The following is a 17,833-nucleotide window of genomic DNA, read 5'->3' as shown; positions in this document are numbered from 1 at the left end:
TTAAGGATATCTACTAGTGTCTTCTCACTGTGGCTTGAGATTGAGATGAACGATCGATCGGAGTTTGATGAATCCAAATGTCGTAGTTATGAGATCTTGACTTCGTGATACCTCGATTTCTTCACCAAATACGCTTTCGAATTCCAAATCTGAGAATCAGGCTTGACCTCATGGAAATCATAGGAATCAAAAGTAGATTCCCACATATGGCGTCACTATTATGTTGTGGAACCAGAAATGGAGAGGATGGTTGAAGCTACGGTGGAACGAAGCTTCCTGAGTAATTTAGTGACTTCAAACTGAAGGTTGCAATATTGATGCTTTTGAAATCAAAGATGTTGATCTTGAATCAGCATTGTTAATTTCTAGTTCAGTGGACCATAAAGAGGGTATCTGCATGGTTAGCACTCCAACACCCAAGTCAATTTAGTGTTCAAGATAAACATAATGAAAGTCGAGATTAGAGATTGTGTACCTGAGAACCCCTTGTGAAGGTATTTATACCTTGGGCTCAATGGAGTAGACATGATAAATGGGCCTTATCTTATCAGGCCTTTGACCGACACGGAACAAAGTTAATGTCCATTTTTTTACACAGGTTAATGTTCGGGCCAGTTTGATTTATATAAACGTGTCAGACTACATTGCTACTGGAGACAATAGAACATCAATCAAGACTAGAACATTGCATTCAAAACTACTTCTACTACATTGCATTCAAGACTAGAACATCAATCAACCTCTAATCCAGTTTATTTAATTGAAATTCGCCAAATTCTCACGTTCAATAAGTTTCTTATTTTCTTTCTTTTGTTTTGTTTTGTGATGCATTAATTTGAAGTTAAATGTATAATAGGTTGTTTATGGTACATTAGGACACATGATAGGTTGTTTAGTGAGGCATGCATTTAGATTTTTTGGATGTTTGCAATGTATAGTATTTTTGCATGCTTTATTTATGTGTTTTTCTATTTTAGCAGGTACGAAAGTTAACTTTCGAATTTTCCTGAAATTCATTGCTTGTTTGATTTTTCTATTATGTCTCCTTGGTTTGACTTATTTGATAATGAATGTGTTTACTAGTTTAATTAAAGGTAAAAAAAATTGACAACCAAGAAAAATTTGACTTATCGTCTGATGTTCGTGCCACATAATTTAATGCAGGAGCATCATCTTCTAGAGTTATGTGTCTCCAGCATCGTCCTCTTGGAGACATGACTCTCCTTTTGTTATCCATGATGCCCCGTAAGTCCAATTTGCTGCTTTTGTTCCTGGTATTTTTCCAGGAGGTCCCTCAGACACTTCACTACTTTATATGTATGTTGACCATCCTTTTAGGAACGTGTGAGATAGAGAGGTAAAATAAATTTGTACTTATTATTTTAAACATATGTGTTATAATATTTGAACTTTCTGATTATGATGTTTTTTTACAGCACCGTAAGTCATTAAAATGAATCAACCACGATAAGAAGATTTTGAAGTGGTCGCAATGTGATGAACCATGGTTTCAGAATATCGTGGAGCTATTTGGGTTGTAAGATTTATGAAGGGCTTAGTATACTTATATTAACTATGGTTTATTGTCTTCTTTCGTGGAGAGATGACACTCATAGATGTCATTATTTCATCTTCCAATTAGTGAGATTTTCATCACACTTGATGATGTGTCATCCCTTATACATCTCCCAATCACTGGAAGATTATTAAGTTACTCCAAAATCATTAGAACTGATGCATTGGACATGATGGATATTTGGGAGATAGCCAGATGATACCCAGCGATAGATAGATGACACTAGAGGATGTCATGTTAGGTTTGGATTTTTGGAGAGGTTGTATAAATACCAATTGAATGCGGCAGTTAAGACTTATGGAGTTGATGCACATGAACCACGTCATAGAGTATGTGCATTGAGGTATACCTTATATATCTGGTTGACATGTCCTTATTTGTGAATAAAAATGCATAATATATCAATGTCATCTACCTGAGATACTTCATTGACTTGGAGGGATTCATATGTACAATTGTAGAGCCTCTCATTTGATTTACTTATACTCAAAGTTAGGTAAAGCCTATTTACGAAAGAGTAGACAAATGACAACAAGTAACACCTTTTTTACGGTAATATATTTGTACATTTATTGTTACTATTTCATAAAAATTGTGCTACATCGCTAGTAATACTTTATCTGAGCCATTTTTAGGCTTGGATCCTCCAGCAATTTCCATGTCTCTCCAGTTAGGCATAGGTGGATGACTACAACGACGTTTTGCCACGTGTTTTCTCCTTCATCCAACTCATAGGGAATTAGGCCATCAATTCGTTCAGAGTTTATCTTGACTACATCTCGGTATAATAAATAAATTCACACAATACGACAATCACCGTGAGACACCCCCTTCGATGAGAAATCCTATTACTCGGGATAATTAGCATGCGGGTCACGACTGACGTATCCACATCAACCTGAGTGAGTCATGCGCTTGTACGGGTATCTGCAGGATATTCCTAGAGCCCCCACCGTTGTTTCTCCTCCCATAGTTCGCCGCAAAGATGTTAATGAGATCCTTGTGAATTACCATGATCATTTGGTCTCAAAGGATGTATGTAGTATGTCAGCTCCTCAGTCATGGAGTATTGTATATGACTACATCAAATATTTTTTAGAGTGTCACACTCTTACATGACACGGTATGTAAAGGGATATCAACTTAGTCAGCTCATCAGGAGATATTATAAGAGGAACAGACTAGAGCGGATCATGTTGTTAATGTATTGTCGGTTTGTCAGTGTATTGTAGCTATTGGAAGAGCGGACATTGAGAGAGGGGAGTTGTAGGAATGCACTTTTGGGAGGGCCACTATAGAGAGTATGATAGTCGAGGCACGACATGTCTTGCAGTACATGAGACAAAGGAGGAACCAGGGGGTCAAATATACTCACTAGTTCTTTTTTTGTGTATTTTGATAATTTTTGTTTCTAGGGTGTATATTTGTGATTGACGTATGATTTACATTTTCATTTAAAATATGATATTTTGATTGAATTACATAACAGTATGGTTTGATTGAATGACAATTATATATACTTTTATAAATGGCTTAAAATATAAAGTTTATTAAAATATGTCAAATTTATCTCAAAATTATTGCCCAAAAGAAAAACTTATTATTCTAAGGGTTAGTATGGAATTTAACTTCCATATTTCCACTAAATTGTGAAATAAATACACTATCATGAGTTCAAATTATAAATAATAGTTAGTCTGAAATTTAACCTAGAGACTCACTCTTCTATAATGCGGAGATTAACTTTCTTACCTTTTTTTTTTTAATTGAAATGACTCAAATGAAATATGTTTTTTTTTTCAAAATTGAAATGACTCACTTATAAAATATTTTGAATATTTTGATATGTATGGGTTCATATTATTTCAATGATATTTTCAAAGATCTTAGAGGTTGATATATAAGTCATATCTTTTAAAGACCAATGAAATAATTCATGGAGCCCATCATGACCCAACAATATCACATCCTTAATTTTCATCTTCTTCATCAAGTGTGCTATTTAAGAAAGAGAAAAATCTTAGCACATCATCTTTGGCGAAGTAGGAATGAATTATACAAGTAGACATCACATATGTGACGTACACGTGCAAACAGAATCCTAAATCTCAAGTCATCAAATTGCCCAAAGAAATCAAGTTGGTCCACTGGCTAATTTTCTAAAGAGAAAAAACACAATCTTGTAAACCACTTATCCTATATCAATCATTTTGTCGTTTAAGAAACAATAAAACACACACTATTATTCACATAACTTTTGTGCTTTTCGTTTGTATTTTCTGTCACACACTAAACATCATTTTCCTAAATATATTCACAGGCAAGAGGATGGAGTATTATAGACACATTTATATACATGATGAACTCATTAAATATAGTATCTATTCTTCTTAATATACATTGCAAGTTGCAGAAGAATTAGGTGAGATATTATGCAATGCAATATTCATGAAATTCCCTATAGGGCAATCTCTTATAGTTGTTAGAAACTTAGGGACCATTTTCCCTTTACTTTAATGCATTATAATGCACTTTGTTAGTTTGTCATTTCATGCTACTGTCAAAAATAATATTAATGAAATTTACATGTAAAACACACGCAATCTTTATATCTATGTTATTATACATCAAAGTTGTACTTGCACAGTTCCAAACAAAAGCACAGAACCACACAGAAAAAGAATCATACAAGAAACACAAAGCAAGCATGATCTTCGTACCCCCTAGTGTTTATCCTAGGAAATGAAGGATCAAGTTACAAAAGAATATTATGACAAAAGGAAAATATTCTGTTTTCAACTATAGAACAAAAAGTAAAATGAACAACTGTTATATACACATGGTTTCTTTGAGAAAAAAAAAAACAAAATCCAAAACTTTACTTCACATCCTGTCCCCTAAGGCTGCTGATTTGTATCAGTTGTTGTATCACTTGCTTTATTAGACCATTGAAACTCAATTTCTAGATTCCTTGGTGGTCCACTTTTACTTGCAGGCAACAGAGTGTATTCGCCAGCTACGGCTCCGAGCATTACCACTCGATCAATTTGGATTGTTACTTTCCCAAATTTACTCTGTAGACAAATCGCAATATAAGCGATAAGTGAAAGTGTAAAAACTAGATAGTTGAAGTCGAACTCATACTCTATATACTGCAATAATTAGTTTTCAATTGCACTTACCTTTCCCACTTTGCTCTTGTTTTTGCAAGAAATATGAAGTTTTTGGCCTTTTGGAGGACTCTCAAAAGACCATGTAAAGCTCTCGTCCCACTCCGGATTAGGGCCCGTTGAGACCACCTGATCAGCACATCATCATCAATATCAGTAATTTGGTATATCCAAATTTCAGCGATGTTGTGTACTCAAAAAAAGTTTCATAGCAAAACATGAAGAAAAAAATAGAAAAAAATGACCTTGGTTAGCCTTGGCGGATTATGGCCGAGTGTAATCTTGCAGTAAACACTAGGGACTCCAACAGACTGTTTCATATTGTTACCACGCTTGACAATCACCACCAATGTCCCTGGCAAACACTGTAATAAAAATTCTGCCTTCTCCTGAAACCGAGGCGGGCCAGACTGAATTAAGTATTGCAAGAAGGGAATAGCATCTGCAGCTGCAATTGACTGAGCTCTTGATACTTCGGCAGGGCATGCTGACCAAGCTTGTCTGAGCAGGAAAAGTGCATCCAATGCAGCTTCCTGACAAGCCTCTGAACCTGTCTTTAAAGATGTTACCAGATGGGGAATGCTAAGTGTTGCCGGTTCAGTTGCTCTCAGTCGTGGAAAGTTGCTAAATAAAGAATTTAATGCTTTCAGATATTCTTCGTTCACAGTTCCACTCGCCCATAAATCTTTTTCAATAGTAGCTGCAAGAACACCAAACAAGTTTTAGACCATACTTAAACACGTAAAATCTGAAGAGACGTGATATTAATATATTTTAGAATACTTTGATGTATTATTAGAGTATCATAGTATATCTCACCAGTGATTGCTCTAACAGTTTCGCTAGAAGCATACTCTTGAATAGTATTATTTGAGAACAGAAGTTTAATAAACATTGCAGCCTGAACAGAAGTCTCAGGATTACTTGAACCTATCAGATCCAATACAACCTGAACACCACCGGCCTCTGCAACCGCTCTTCTATTTGATCGATTGTACATCACAAGATTTTGCAAAGCACATATGGCTACAACTTTCATTTCTTCTGTCGGTTGGTCTTCAAGAACGTTCACTAAAGCACGACAAGCAGAAACCGCATCACCTGTTCGAGCAAGAGCCTCGTTCTGGAACAAATCCCCAAGGGCCAAAGTTGCCAATAACCTTGCGTGTTGTGCTTGGGTTTGCGGGTCCAAGAGATACTGTGATAACGGTAAGATGGCTGATTTAGTAACTTTCGTTTCTCTGATCTTAACGTTGTTCAGCAATACTTCTAAGAGTCGTGCAGCGATTTCCTCACACTGGTGTGCTCTTAGGAGCTCCAAGAGAGCCTCTATTGCACCACTTTCGGCCATAGATTCTGCACTAGTTCCATCATCACTTTCCAAAACCAGAAGCGCATTTAACGCACCAATAACTGTGCTCTCTGAGCCAGATCGAAGCAACTTTACCAACACAGCAACGGGCACTTCCAAGTAGAATTCTGAGCTAAATTGCAGAATACTTGACAAAACAGACGCAGCGGATTCCCATAAAGCATGTGGAAGCGAAGGATCAGCTTGCAATATCACTTTGGAAATCTCAACAACACCACCCTCTTTGGCAATTTCGTTTGGCCATGTCAGTGCGATACTAACTAGCGCCTTTACAGCTCTCTGCTGCAATAAAGGTATACCAGAACTGAGAATTCTTATTAGAGGGGCAATTACTTTCGGTGTCACTGGATCCTTCTGAAAGTGTTCTTCTAGGAGCAGATGTGAAAGCAGCTCAGCAGCCAACTGTTGCACTACTGATATCGGTGAATCAAGCAAAGGGATAAGTGGTTCAATAGCTTTGCGAGAAGTCAATGAATGGTCAGCACGGCACTGTGGATGTTCTACGATATTAACCAAAACCTGCATTGCACTGTGCTGTCCGTCGGGCGCAAAATCGTGCCTTGCCAACAACAAAAACAAGGGTTCAACAACTTTGGCAGCCAATGGTCCTTTAGCTATGGTAGCATTATTTGTTAATATACGCAATAGTTCTGCAAAAGCTGCACACAAAAAATCAGGTGCTTCGTGTAAGATGTCCAGTATGCTTTCAATGACTCCAGCTTTTACCATTTCCATTTTACAAGCAGGTCTGTCTTTTCCTAACTTGACCAGAGCTCTGGAAATGGCCTCGTGAAGTACAAAGTTTCTACCAGACAGTAGACTAACAAGAGGGACAACTGCACTGTGTGTGGCAACTAATTCAGCCAGTTGCTCATCATCAACAAGCCTATCCAGTGCCCGAACAACTGAATGATGAGCAGGACTGAACTCGGTTGCAAGGAGAGAGACTAGTGGTTCAACACATCGTGTAGCAGCCGTTGTGGACCGAATCCTTGTATTTCCAAAAAGAGCACAACATAACTCAGCAGCATCCCCTATCAGGTCAATTGAACAATTCGACGAAAGGATCCTATAAAGAACATCCACTGCATTCATTTCAACATCTGCAACAGCAAGTGCTTTAGATGGGTTTTCACTCAGTAACCCAATCAATGCAGCAATTGCAGCATGCTGCTCCCTTTCTGAACCAGTGTTAAGAATTTCTACCAAGGGTTGAATAGCTTGTCGAGCAATCTCAGCATTTCTAATGTGGTCAGCAGAAAATAAACTTTCCAATGCTTTTGCAGCACTAAACCTTGCAGCTCTTCCTCCTAAACGTAGGACAGCTATAAGTTGGTTAACAGCGCCAAATGCAGAGTCATGTTTTCGTATATCAGCACTACTAAAGAGAATTCCTAGCAGATCTGTAGCAGCTTCTTCGGTTGCGTCTTGTGGACCAAGGGAAAGATACTTTGTAAGAGCCTCTAAAGCCCCAGATTCTACCATTAAAGTCTTGTTTGACGGACAATCTCTGCCAAGCTGAGTCAAAATCCCGAGAGCTAAAAATGGTGCCCCTGGGCGACCCGGAATTGGTTTGAGAAGATCAACTAGGGCAGGAATTGCCTTTCGAGAAGTAGCACCAACTCTTATATCATCAACTCTAAACAACCTCTCTAGAGCCACTTGATCAGGATAACGCACCAAAGCAAATTCCTCTGACAATTCCAGAAGATCCTGCATATCAGTATCAGCACGGCCAAGCAAAGAGATAAGTCCGCCTGCTGCCCCAGAATTCGCCACAGACAGAAGTGTTCCCCTGCTACCATTGCAAACAAGGCTCGCTATTGATTGTGCAGCAAAATATTTGTTCGCCGATTCATCTGACTTCAATAAATTGGCAAGTGCCGGTAAAGACTTTATGGTTGAATGTGCCCGTATGATATCTCTGTCTTGAAATAATATTGCCAACAACAAGGCACAAATCCACATGCTGCTATCTTCTTTGTATTCAGTCTGCATGTTCACCATAAAAAAGCAAAGTTTATATACACATATAACATAAAGTAGAGTAATCTGTGGTCTTATTATTTCACACCTTAAGAGGTTTCGAGCATTTTTCACTTTTAAAACTAAGGATGCATTTATGTGCAAATAAGTGAATATTTACTAGGAAAAATCAGAGCTCATCTCATGTCCAGCACCCATACGACCATCTTTCAAAACTCGGGTAAGTGTCCCAAAAAATGTGTTAAAATAATGATCATCAATGTGGGTTAAATATGTGTTGAAGTAATGATGATCAATATGGGTTAAATATGTGTTGAAGTAATGATGATCAATGTGGGTTTAAACACATTAAATGTAATTACAACATTTTTAGCATTTTTGATAGCTGATGGATGAATGAAGGTGAAAGACGATTATATTTTTTGTTTAAAAAGCTTTCAAAAAAGATAATGATATTAAAAAATATTAGTATATACAATATAACATTAATACTTTGACTATTTTCTTTTTTCACAGTCTCCCTCACTTTTTTAAATACTTTTTGTTGTCTCATCCTATTAACTCATTTGATTCTCTTGGTTTTCTACTGTGCACGACAAAAATCCATAATGTCTTCTACTCTATAAATACTATAATATCTCCAACTAATATGTTTCAGAAGATGAAAAAAAGTCACCTTGGTAAATTCTATGCAATTTAAGTGAGAAAATGATCAAATGCAATGCTAGATTACAGAAGCTCTGAAACTTGGTAGCTGTAAGTAGTAATTAAAAACTCGGTGTACTAAAGCTGATTTTAGACAAAAAATTCAAATGGAGGGGAGTTGGAAGAGTTAAGACATAATCTTCCCTATCAAGTAATAACTAATATCAGAGTCTGATGGACTGCCTGTTTCATTTTTCTCCATAAATAGGTAAAAGTCGCTTGAATACCTGAGAATACTGTGAGTAACAATTTGAGATCTTGTCGGCAAGAACATCAATTGCTCCAGCCTTCATTATAGCAGCTTTATTTCTTTCATCATGACAAGCAAGAATAGATAGCAACCATATAGCTAAGTCAACACCATATATAATGGAAGTTCCAGTGTTGGATTCCCGGACGTTGGCCTCTTCTTGTGTACGCCTGCATATGCTGATGGATTCCTTGTCATCATCTTCACCATGATTACCAAAAGAAGACTGTGCAGAGATAAGGATATCAACTAGAGACTGAATAAGGTTAGCAGACAAGTTTGATATATTGATATTCTCCACCAGTCTCTGATGATTTAGTTTTGCAGCACAAATAAGAAGCGCAACTCCACCAATTTTGACTTTTACATTTGAGGAATTAATTACCCTCTTAGCTATTGAAGATATACATCCAGAGGCAGATGCAACAGTATCTCCTAAAATAACAGGCTGATCTTTACACAATCGAGATAAAATCTCGATTGTTTTATCTTGCAATGTCGGTGTTGAATTAACAATGCACAGTACTATTGGGATTATGCTTTGAGGGAATTCAGCTAAAACTGCACATGCTGGTTTAATATTTGCACCAGTCTCTTCTGACCTGGAAAGAATGGCAAGTGCTTCTAGAGCCTCTGATGTGGAAACAGATTCGTTGACAGAAGAGTCCAAAAAGGAAACTAATGCAAGAACAGTGCCGGTGCGATTCACACAATCAGTGACAGCATTATCAACTTTCTGAGAATGTAAGAGGCGAGCGATAGCTGCTGCAGCACGAGTTTTTCCAGAATTTGTGCCTTCACGTAATACTCTGGTGGCAGGCAGGATAACTTCTTCTAGAACAACTTTCTTTGCTATTTCAGTATCCAAAATAAGATTCGCTACAGCACCTATAGCCATCTCTGCCACTTCCAAAACTGAAGAGTTAGCTAGAGCAACTAGGGTGGTCAATGTATCTCTAGCAAGAGCTGCTACATCTTTGTTCTCTTTAATGGAAAGAAATATTGAAGCCAGGCAGTTTGAGGACTCCATTAGGATACTTTCGGATTCAACATTGAGCAATTTCATGGCTGAACAAAGAGTTCTGACAGCAACACTACTTTCACGCAAATCTTTCCTTGCTTCGAAAATTTCAGCCAGAACTGATGCAGATTTTGCCTGAGTTTCTTCTTTGTTAGAGCTCAATAACATTATCACAGTGTCAAATGCATCACCGGCGGCACTACCTTCACGTAAAATGTCGCTAAGAGGAGCAACACAAAGCATACTTCTCAGAGCATCCAAAATATATACTTTAGAATCAGGAAGATCGCTAGTCAATAATGCTGTAAGCTGACTGATAGTTGTAGTATCAGATTTATGAATTAAATGATTTATGGTCTTTGCTGCAATATCCTTCCCATTAGGACTTCCGTTTTTCAATAGCCACAACAATGCAGGAACAGCATCTGCACTTTCAACACAAGCACGTATATCTTCACTATGATTGCACAAATTCTTAAGGATTCTTGCCGAATCTTCCTTTGCTTTTGCAGATCCTGTCTCCAAAATTTGAACAAGCGGAGGTATACCACCAGCAGCAGTAATTGCCCATTTACTTTCATCATTTTCATTAGATAAAAGGCAAAGCAATGCAACTGCACATTCTTGCTGCTGTTCTGATGAAAGGCCGAGAAGAGATATCAATAGTTGAACTCCTTCACGACCCTGAAGTGCCCGCCATAGACTGCCTTCACTTTTGCACAGTGTCAACAGAGCTTTTATAAGCTCATCTTGCACTTCATTGGCAGCCATTGTTATCAAACCAACAAGCAAATGTTTTGCATCGGAATTTGCTAGTTTAGTTGAGAGTACAGAATTACCGTATAAACTAGCTAGAGCCTCAATGGTCCGTTCTAGCACAAGGAAAGGCAACCGAGGTTTGAATTGTTTGAGTAACGTCTCTTCAACCACCAAAGGGTTTGATGGTTTGGTAGATTCGGCCTTGTTATCATATATCATAAGAGCTGATGCTATAGCTCCTAAAGTGTCGGCAATTTGTGTTGGAGAAGAGCATGACTCGAGGCTTTGACCAAGGCTAGATATGACATAAGACAAACCACCAGAGATATTTGCTAAAGCACACATAGCATTCTCTTGTAATGCTTGAGCACACTCACCCTGCATGAATTCTTTCGAAGGAGCTATGGTAGCATTGATCAGAGCAGGAATGCCATTAGAACTGGCTATCTCCCGCCTCGCCTCTTTGCACTGAGAAGATAGAGATTTAAGAGCACCAGCTGCTTCAGCTCTAACAAGGTCATCATTACCGGGGCCTAACAGTTTCAAAAGTTGTTTAGTCACCTCTGCACTCAACACCTTCGAACAAACCGATGCATCCTCCATCATTACAGAAGCAAGTAAAAAGCAAACACTGGCTAAAGAGCTAGGCTGCCCTGTTGCCAATAACTTCACTAATATGTCCACTCCTCCAGATTGAACTGTTGAGCTCCAGAATCCCTCAGCACTGCTGGAGAGATTTTTCAATGTTCCTGTCAATAAACTTTCAACTACATTTTCGATTTTCAGGCCAGCTCGCAACTGCTCCCAAAGCACGGGTACTACTCCTTCAGTTGAAAATATTTTGGAACCAACGTGATCTTTTGCGCCACCTTGAGAGACAGCATATATAGTCTTTGCAGCGGCAATTCGCCCTTCAGTAGAACTGGATTTCAGGAGACCAAGCAATGGAGGAATACAGCCTCCAAGCAAGACCTTCACCCTCAGTTCATTTTCTTTACAAAGTGATCCCAAAACAGTTGCTGCCTGGATCTTCACATTCAACGAACCTGACCGGAGAAGGGAAACAAGCACTGGAACTGCCTGGGAGTGAGATCCAACAGCACTAAAGGCATTTTCACGCATATCTATAAGATCCAATAACTGCCTTAAGGAATACTCTTTCTCATGCACAGATGACGAGCTCTGGCGCAGCTGCTCAATGCATTGGGCAACACTAGCCAATGTCCCATCTGGATCCTCCATGCTGCTACTACGATCTCTGCAAGTGCAACCAGGTAAGAACGTAAAATGCCAAAATTTGGTGCACACAAATTTTACTATCGATAGCTCTTAAATCGAAGCATTAAATTCAGATGATTCTTAATGCAGATAGTTATCTTCTATGATATAATATTCTTTAACAAAAAATATTTTACTTTTGATAATACCACTAATCCAAGAGGTACCCCCATGTGTGTTAAACACGTGCCTTATTTGGCTGCAAACAGAAGAATAGACACTAATGATAAAAATGTATCAACTAAAAGAAGTTACATTTTACATTTGGAACACATTGGATGTAATTAATCGCTGATTTTATTAGATTCAAAATTACTCATGTATGAAGAAAAAAAAGGTATATTTGAAGTTGTAACATAAAACCAACCTCAATCCCATTTTCAAAACCGAATGGGGAGTTGGAGGCTCTGAATCTTGAGCCTTCCCGTCACCATTCCTTTCCTGAAAAAACAAAGGTGGAGAATATTAAACAATATGTCTTCATATATTTCTTAATACTTCAACTAAAATATTAAAATAACAAATACAGAACCATGGCTATAATATAAAAAGATATCCTTTTACTTCTTTTTTTCTCTGTTCTACTCACAAAGCCAGTGAGGGGTGAAAAACTAAGTAATGTGTTCTATAAGAAAGAGGAGATAAAACAGGAGATCAGGTTCTAACGGGCAACCGTAAACCAATGTATATTACAACTTTATGATGATATTCCTAATCAAGAAAAATAAATATTTTCTAGTTTTTCCCTGCACCCCACAAGTTGTATTGCTGAATTAATAATGACTGATATTCTACGGTTGCTAATGTGATCTATTCTACAATAAATATTTCTTGTCATTTTCTCATAACTGTACTTCTCTCAATCTACAAAACTCACAAATATATTTCTAAGGGACAGTTTAAGATAGATAAGTAGCAGGAAAGTGGGGACTATATTGCTGAGTCAAATCTAATATTTTCTATAAACTTTCTGTTTTTTGATAGTAATATATTCTATTTGCTTCAAAAAAAAAAAACTTTCTAACATTGTCAAACATCTAGTATAGTAGAAAATCAATCTGAATTATACAGAAAATATCCAGATGTAACCAACTGATAATTAGATCCATAAATTGCATCCTACATGCTAACTAACACTGATAATAACCCTTTAAAGTTTCAAACTTTACAAATCCCAAATTGTGTATGAAGGTACCAACCAGATCAGTGGAAGCATGGCTGCCGCCATTGGCAGCAAGCCTCCAAGATGATAGTGTGGTAGCCAGCTTGGTCTTCTTCTCTTCACTTCAGTCAAAATTGATGAGACCCTCGTTCAGATCTACACTGAAGAGACACTCTTCAAAGGCTCTTCCTACTCAACACACACAAATAAGCCAAGTCAAAAACATGAATTAGAATGTAAATCACAAAATCTGAAGCAGAAACAAATCATCAATGCAAAAGCAACAATCTGATCCAAAATAGCACTGAAATAGTAATGCAAGTTAAGTGTATGATGAAAGTACTGAGTAGAAGTAGAAGTAAGCAATGCAAATTTGGAACCTTGAGTGGAATGAAATGCATCAATCTGTGTCAATTGAATTGGATTTTTGGTAGAAGATAAGAAGAGAGAGAGAGTAGAACAAGACCCTTTGGTTTAGGTAGGAGAAAGAGAAAGAAAAATATAGTTGTAGCTTTAGTTTTAACTTTGGGAGTAATTTGATTGTGTCTTACGTTTCTATTTTACTAATTTCAATGTTGATGATGTTATAGAAGATGTTACAGTAAAGAGTATTGAGGGTGTGTGTGAGTGACTGGATCTGATCGGTCCACCGACAACTGCCAAGTCGAAGCTCGGAGCTTTTCAGCTGACAGGTTGGAGTCGGCTTCACATTCACTACACTTAAAGAGATAAATGAGTAAATAAATATTCACTAAAAACAATGCTACAGATAGAACTTTTATAACTTTCTACTTTTATTATAAGGGTCGTGCTAGAAATTGGATACTATCTAAATTAAAAAAATATTTTTTATAAATATTAATATTCTAATTTTTAATGTATTTTCAATGCTGAATACACGCATTTTAAAAAATAGTAGTATTATTTTAATCACTTAAAAAGTGTTTTAAAGGCACTAATTAGTACTCCCTCTGGTCCCATTTATAAGAAAAGATTCTTTTTTTAGATACATTGAATAAAGGGTTAAATATGTTTTTGGTCCCTATAAATAACCCAAAATCTTGTTTTACTCCTATAACATTTTCGCTCAAAGAATGATCCTCTTAAAGTTTTCCGTCTCCAATTTTGGTCCTTGCCGTCAACTTTCATTAACGGAAGCTGACGTGACACGCCACGTGGAAGACAGCTTGGCAAAAATTTTAAAACGCATTAGATTGAGGGGGTTTTAAACCTCCTCTAAATAAACCCAGAAAATTTTAGGAACAAAGTCTTCACAGACATTTCATCAAACACCTTATATGCAAATTGCAAATTCATTAACAAATTCCATTAAAGCCTTCACAAATTAAAAGCTGTAAACAATACAAACCGAACCAATTCAATTTGAATGCAAGTCCAAGAAAGTAAGATTCCCACAGCCAGAGATCTCTGCGGGATAACACCAGAAATTCGATTGTTTCTGAGGTCAAGGAAATTCAAACTCTTAAGATTTCCAATCTCAAAAGGAATAGTACCAGTAATGTTGTTGTCGTTAGCTCGAAAGAGAATAAGAGAAGAACAATTTCCAATCTGAGAGGGAATTTTACCGGAGAGATTATTAGATAGAAGCAAAAGCTTGTTGAGATTCTAAAGCTGGAATTAATATACCTTCTGCTATGGGACCAGTTAACACATTCGGTAACAGATCAATAGCTTCAAGGTTTTGACAATTGGAAAGAGTTGAAGGTATATTACCATGGTTTCCTAATTCAGAAGGTATTGTACCAGTTATCAGGTGGTTATCAAGCACTATGTGAATCCCTGCTTCGTACATGCCCATGTGTTATTTACCATCAAATAATTAATAAGTAACTGTTGTCTTGAAACCAAAGTTACACTCCTTGCGGCCATGACTTAGAGAAAAGGAGGATCAAAACAAAAAGGGAATAAAAATTCAAAAGTTAAGAGATGAAAAAGGGTGGTTTTGATCCGAAGAGGCAATAATAATGAAGGGCTAAAATACAATAAATTAATGTGTTTTTTAGGAACTCCGGTTTGGCACTTTCAAGTGAAGAGAGCTTTTAAGTCTTGACACCACACATAGAAAAGCACATGAACAGTATAAAGGTTCGGCACTTTCAAGTGAAGTTTCAATCATCAAAGAGTATGATCAGTATGAAAGGACCTTCTGAACATGTTGCATAGCATTGAAGTAGCTTTTATCTTTCCTTTTTCATCCTCAAGCAAGCTGAAGGTTCGTGCAAGATGTAAAAATGGTGCAGGTTGTCCATCACTCCAACACGCTGCTCATTTATGACAGTTGTAAACATATTTTACAAACCAGATCTTGACTAAAAAGTGCAAATATATAGTGGAATAATTACTTCTAATTTATAAAGGGAGTAAATTTAGTGGTAGTGAGGGGGAATAAAATAAAATCAACACAAACCATGTTCTTTGGGGTTGTATTTATCATATGGTAAAGATACATGAGTTGCATCTACATTATCTTTTAACACTCTATGCATTGAAATATCAGATATAACTCTCAATTCTAAATGGTGCATCTAAGCTGAACCCAACATGAAACCTTTTGACTTGGCTGATGGAATTGGTTCGGTTTGTATTGTTTACAGGTTTGAATTTGTGAAGGATTTAATGGAATTTGTTAATGAATTTGCGATTTTAAATGGTGTATATAAGGTATTTGATGAAATGTCTATGAGAACTTTGTTCCTAAAATTTTCGGGATTTATTTAGAGGAGGATTAAAACCCCCTCAATCTAATGCGTTTTAAATTTTTTGCCAAGCTGTCTTCCACCGTGGCATGCCACGTCAGCTTCCGTTAATGAAAGTTAACGGCAGGGACCAAAATTAGAGACGGAAAAATTTAAGAGGATCATTCTTTAGACGAAAATGCTATAGGGACTAAAACAAGATTTTGAGTTATTTATAGGGACCAAAAACATATTTAACCATTGAATAAATAATGTATCTGGACAACATATTGTCTTGATACATTATTTATTCAATGTATCTGAAAAAGGGAATCTTTTCTTATAAATAGGACCGGAGGTAGTATTTTCTTTATTATATTTACGGAAATATCTCAATGGACACCCCTTATACTCTTAGGTATCTGGCAAAATTTTAAATATATCCCTGATTCTGTAGATGCACATCCGGAAACACTTTTTCTTTTGCCAAAGATAAAATTTTTTTGGAGGTACATCTACGAAATCATTTTAAACTAGTGAACGTTTATAAAATTCAAATTAATTCAGTTCATGGATTTTTCCGTATGTACACCTACGGGAGTATCTGCTATACTTTGAACCACCATGATCACTCCCCCATTGTTGGTTTTCTTCTTCAACACTCATCTCTCCACAACCTAAAACCCATACGCCATCAATTCAGGTAAACATTCATCTTTATATGTTGCATTGCTCACATTATCAATCAAATTTATGTAAAAAATATATATATAAACTTCTTCCGTAGGTACATCTACGCAACGTGTTAAAGATGAACATGTTTCGGAGGTACATCTACTGAACATGTCTGTGTTATTTTTTTCAATAGTCTTGTGATTTGGTGTTATTTGTTTACAGATAGGTATGGTGCACCCCGATAATATCTCAAAAGAATTAGTTCCTTTAGTTGATGTTTCTTCGAATGTTGAAGGGAATGTCGTAAGGGCAGTAGATGTCGGCGGTGACTTTAATAACAAGCAAGAGTTTGATGATCGTGAAAGCATGCTCAAATTAATTTGTAGAAATGCAACTAACCTTGGTTTTGGTGTGGTAATAGGAAGATCGGATAATGGATCGGAAAGAAGAAACCCTTTCGTAACAATGTTGTGCGAAAAAATAGGAAATACCATACTCCTCTAAGGAAGTTTAAAAGAGACGACACGGGTACTAGAAAATGCGAGTGTCCATTTTAAATTTGGGGTTATATGTTGGCTAACAAGAAGTGGAAATTTAGTGTTATTTGTAGTTTACATAACCATGATTTGTGCTCAAAGTTACAAGGTCATCCTAGTGTATGTCGGCTCAAACTAGAAGAGAAAATATGTATTAGTGACATGTCCTTGAATCTTGTCCAACCGAAAAATATACTTGCCACATTGAAATAGAAGGAACCCGACAACGTATCAAATATAAGGCAAGTGTATAACATCTGGTACCGCAATAATAAGGCGATTAAGGGAGATAGAAGGGACATGCAACAACTGTTAAGATTGTTGGATGATAACAAATACGTGTCATGGTACAGAACTTGCGATGATGGAGTTATAGTCCGAGATATTTTTTGGACTCATCCGGATTCGATAAAGTTGTTCAACACGTTTTCGACAGTGCCCATTCTCGATTTTACCTACAAGACCAACAAGTATAGACTTCCGTTATTTGAGATGGTCGGTGTTACGTCCACCGAGAAGACATACGCGGTTAGTTTTGCTTTTTTGGAGTATGAAAAATAGGATAATTTTACACGGGCATTAGAGGTGTGCTGGTCACTTTCGAAGGAACAAGTCGAGATGCCTAAGGCAATTGTTATGGACTGTCA

General features: G+C 37.0%; 2 protein-coding genes across 3 annotated transcripts; both read right to left on the bottom strand.

Moving 5' to 3' along the window:
* Positions 1 to 4,163: 4,163 nt before the first annotated feature.
* Positions 4,164 to 14,002, bottom strand: LOC131603202 (protein CELLULOSE SYNTHASE INTERACTIVE 1-like). 2 transcript variants are annotated; one of them, XM_058875484.1, is made up of 8 exons: positions 13,623 to 14,002; positions 13,317 to 13,468; positions 12,485 to 12,558; positions 9,037 to 12,097; positions 5,566 to 8,110; positions 4,992 to 5,446; positions 4,759 to 4,875; positions 4,164 to 4,650 (listed from the first exon to the last, which is right to left on the bottom strand). In XM_058875484.1, exons 3-8 carry the CDS (start codon positions 12,493 to 12,495, stop codon positions 4,474 to 4,476), a joined length of 6,366 nt encoding a protein of 2,121 aa, XP_058731467.1. In that variant the 5' UTR covers positions 12,496 to 12,558; positions 13,317 to 13,468; positions 13,623 to 14,002; the 3' UTR covers positions 4,164 to 4,473. The 2 variants fall into 2 exon arrangements, with proteins under 2 accessions (XP_058731467.1, XP_058731466.1); XM_058875483.1 differs by having other exon boundaries at positions 13,660 to 14,002.
* Positions 14,003 to 14,515: 513 nt separating this feature from the next.
* On the bottom strand, positions 14,516 to 15,098 carry LOC131605744 (LRR receptor-like serine/threonine-protein kinase RGI5). The gene is made up of 3 exons (XM_058878064.1): positions 14,927 to 15,098; positions 14,654 to 14,814; positions 14,516 to 14,572 (listed from the first exon to the last, which is right to left on the bottom strand). The coding sequence occupies exons 1-3, from the start codon at positions 15,096 to 15,098 to the stop codon at positions 14,516 to 14,518; spliced, it is 390 nt and encodes a 129-aa protein (XP_058734047.1).
* Positions 15,099 to 17,833: the final 2,735 nt, after the last annotated feature.

Source organism: Vicia villosa, linkage group LG5, assembly GCF_029867415.1.
Source record: "Vicia villosa cultivar HV-30 ecotype Madison, WI linkage group LG5, Vvil1.0, whole genome shotgun sequence".
Taxonomy (NCBI): Eukaryota; Viridiplantae; Streptophyta; class Magnoliopsida; order Fabales; family Fabaceae; genus Vicia; species Vicia villosa.
The sequence above is the reverse complement of the archived record's forward strand: the minus strand, read 5'-3'. Positions and strand labels throughout refer to the sequence as shown.

Excerpts from the sequence above, each read along its gene's own strand:
- LOC131605744 (XM_058878064.1), bottom strand. The coding sequence starts at position 15,098 with ATGGGCATGTACGAAGCAGGGATTCACATAGTGCTTGATAACCACCTG. Across the intron at positions 14,815-14,926 it reads AACTGGTCCCATAGCAGAAG|CTAACGACAACAACATTACT; the intron begins GTATATTAATTC and ends TTCTCTTTCGAG. Across the intron at positions 14,573-14,653 it reads CTTGCATTCAAATTGAATTG|GTGTTTGATGAAATGTCTGT; the intron begins GTTCGGTTTGTA and ends TTTGCATATAAG.
- LOC131603202 (XM_058875484.1), bottom strand. Across the intron at positions 5,447-5,565 it reads AACTGTTAGAGCAATCACTG|CTACTATTGAAAAAGATTTA; the intron begins GTGAGATATACT and ends GTGTTCTTGCAG. Across the intron at positions 4,651-4,758 it reads ACAAGAGCAAAGTGGGAAAG|AGTAAATTTGGGAAAGTAAC; the intron begins GTAAGTGCAATT and ends ATTTGTCTACAG.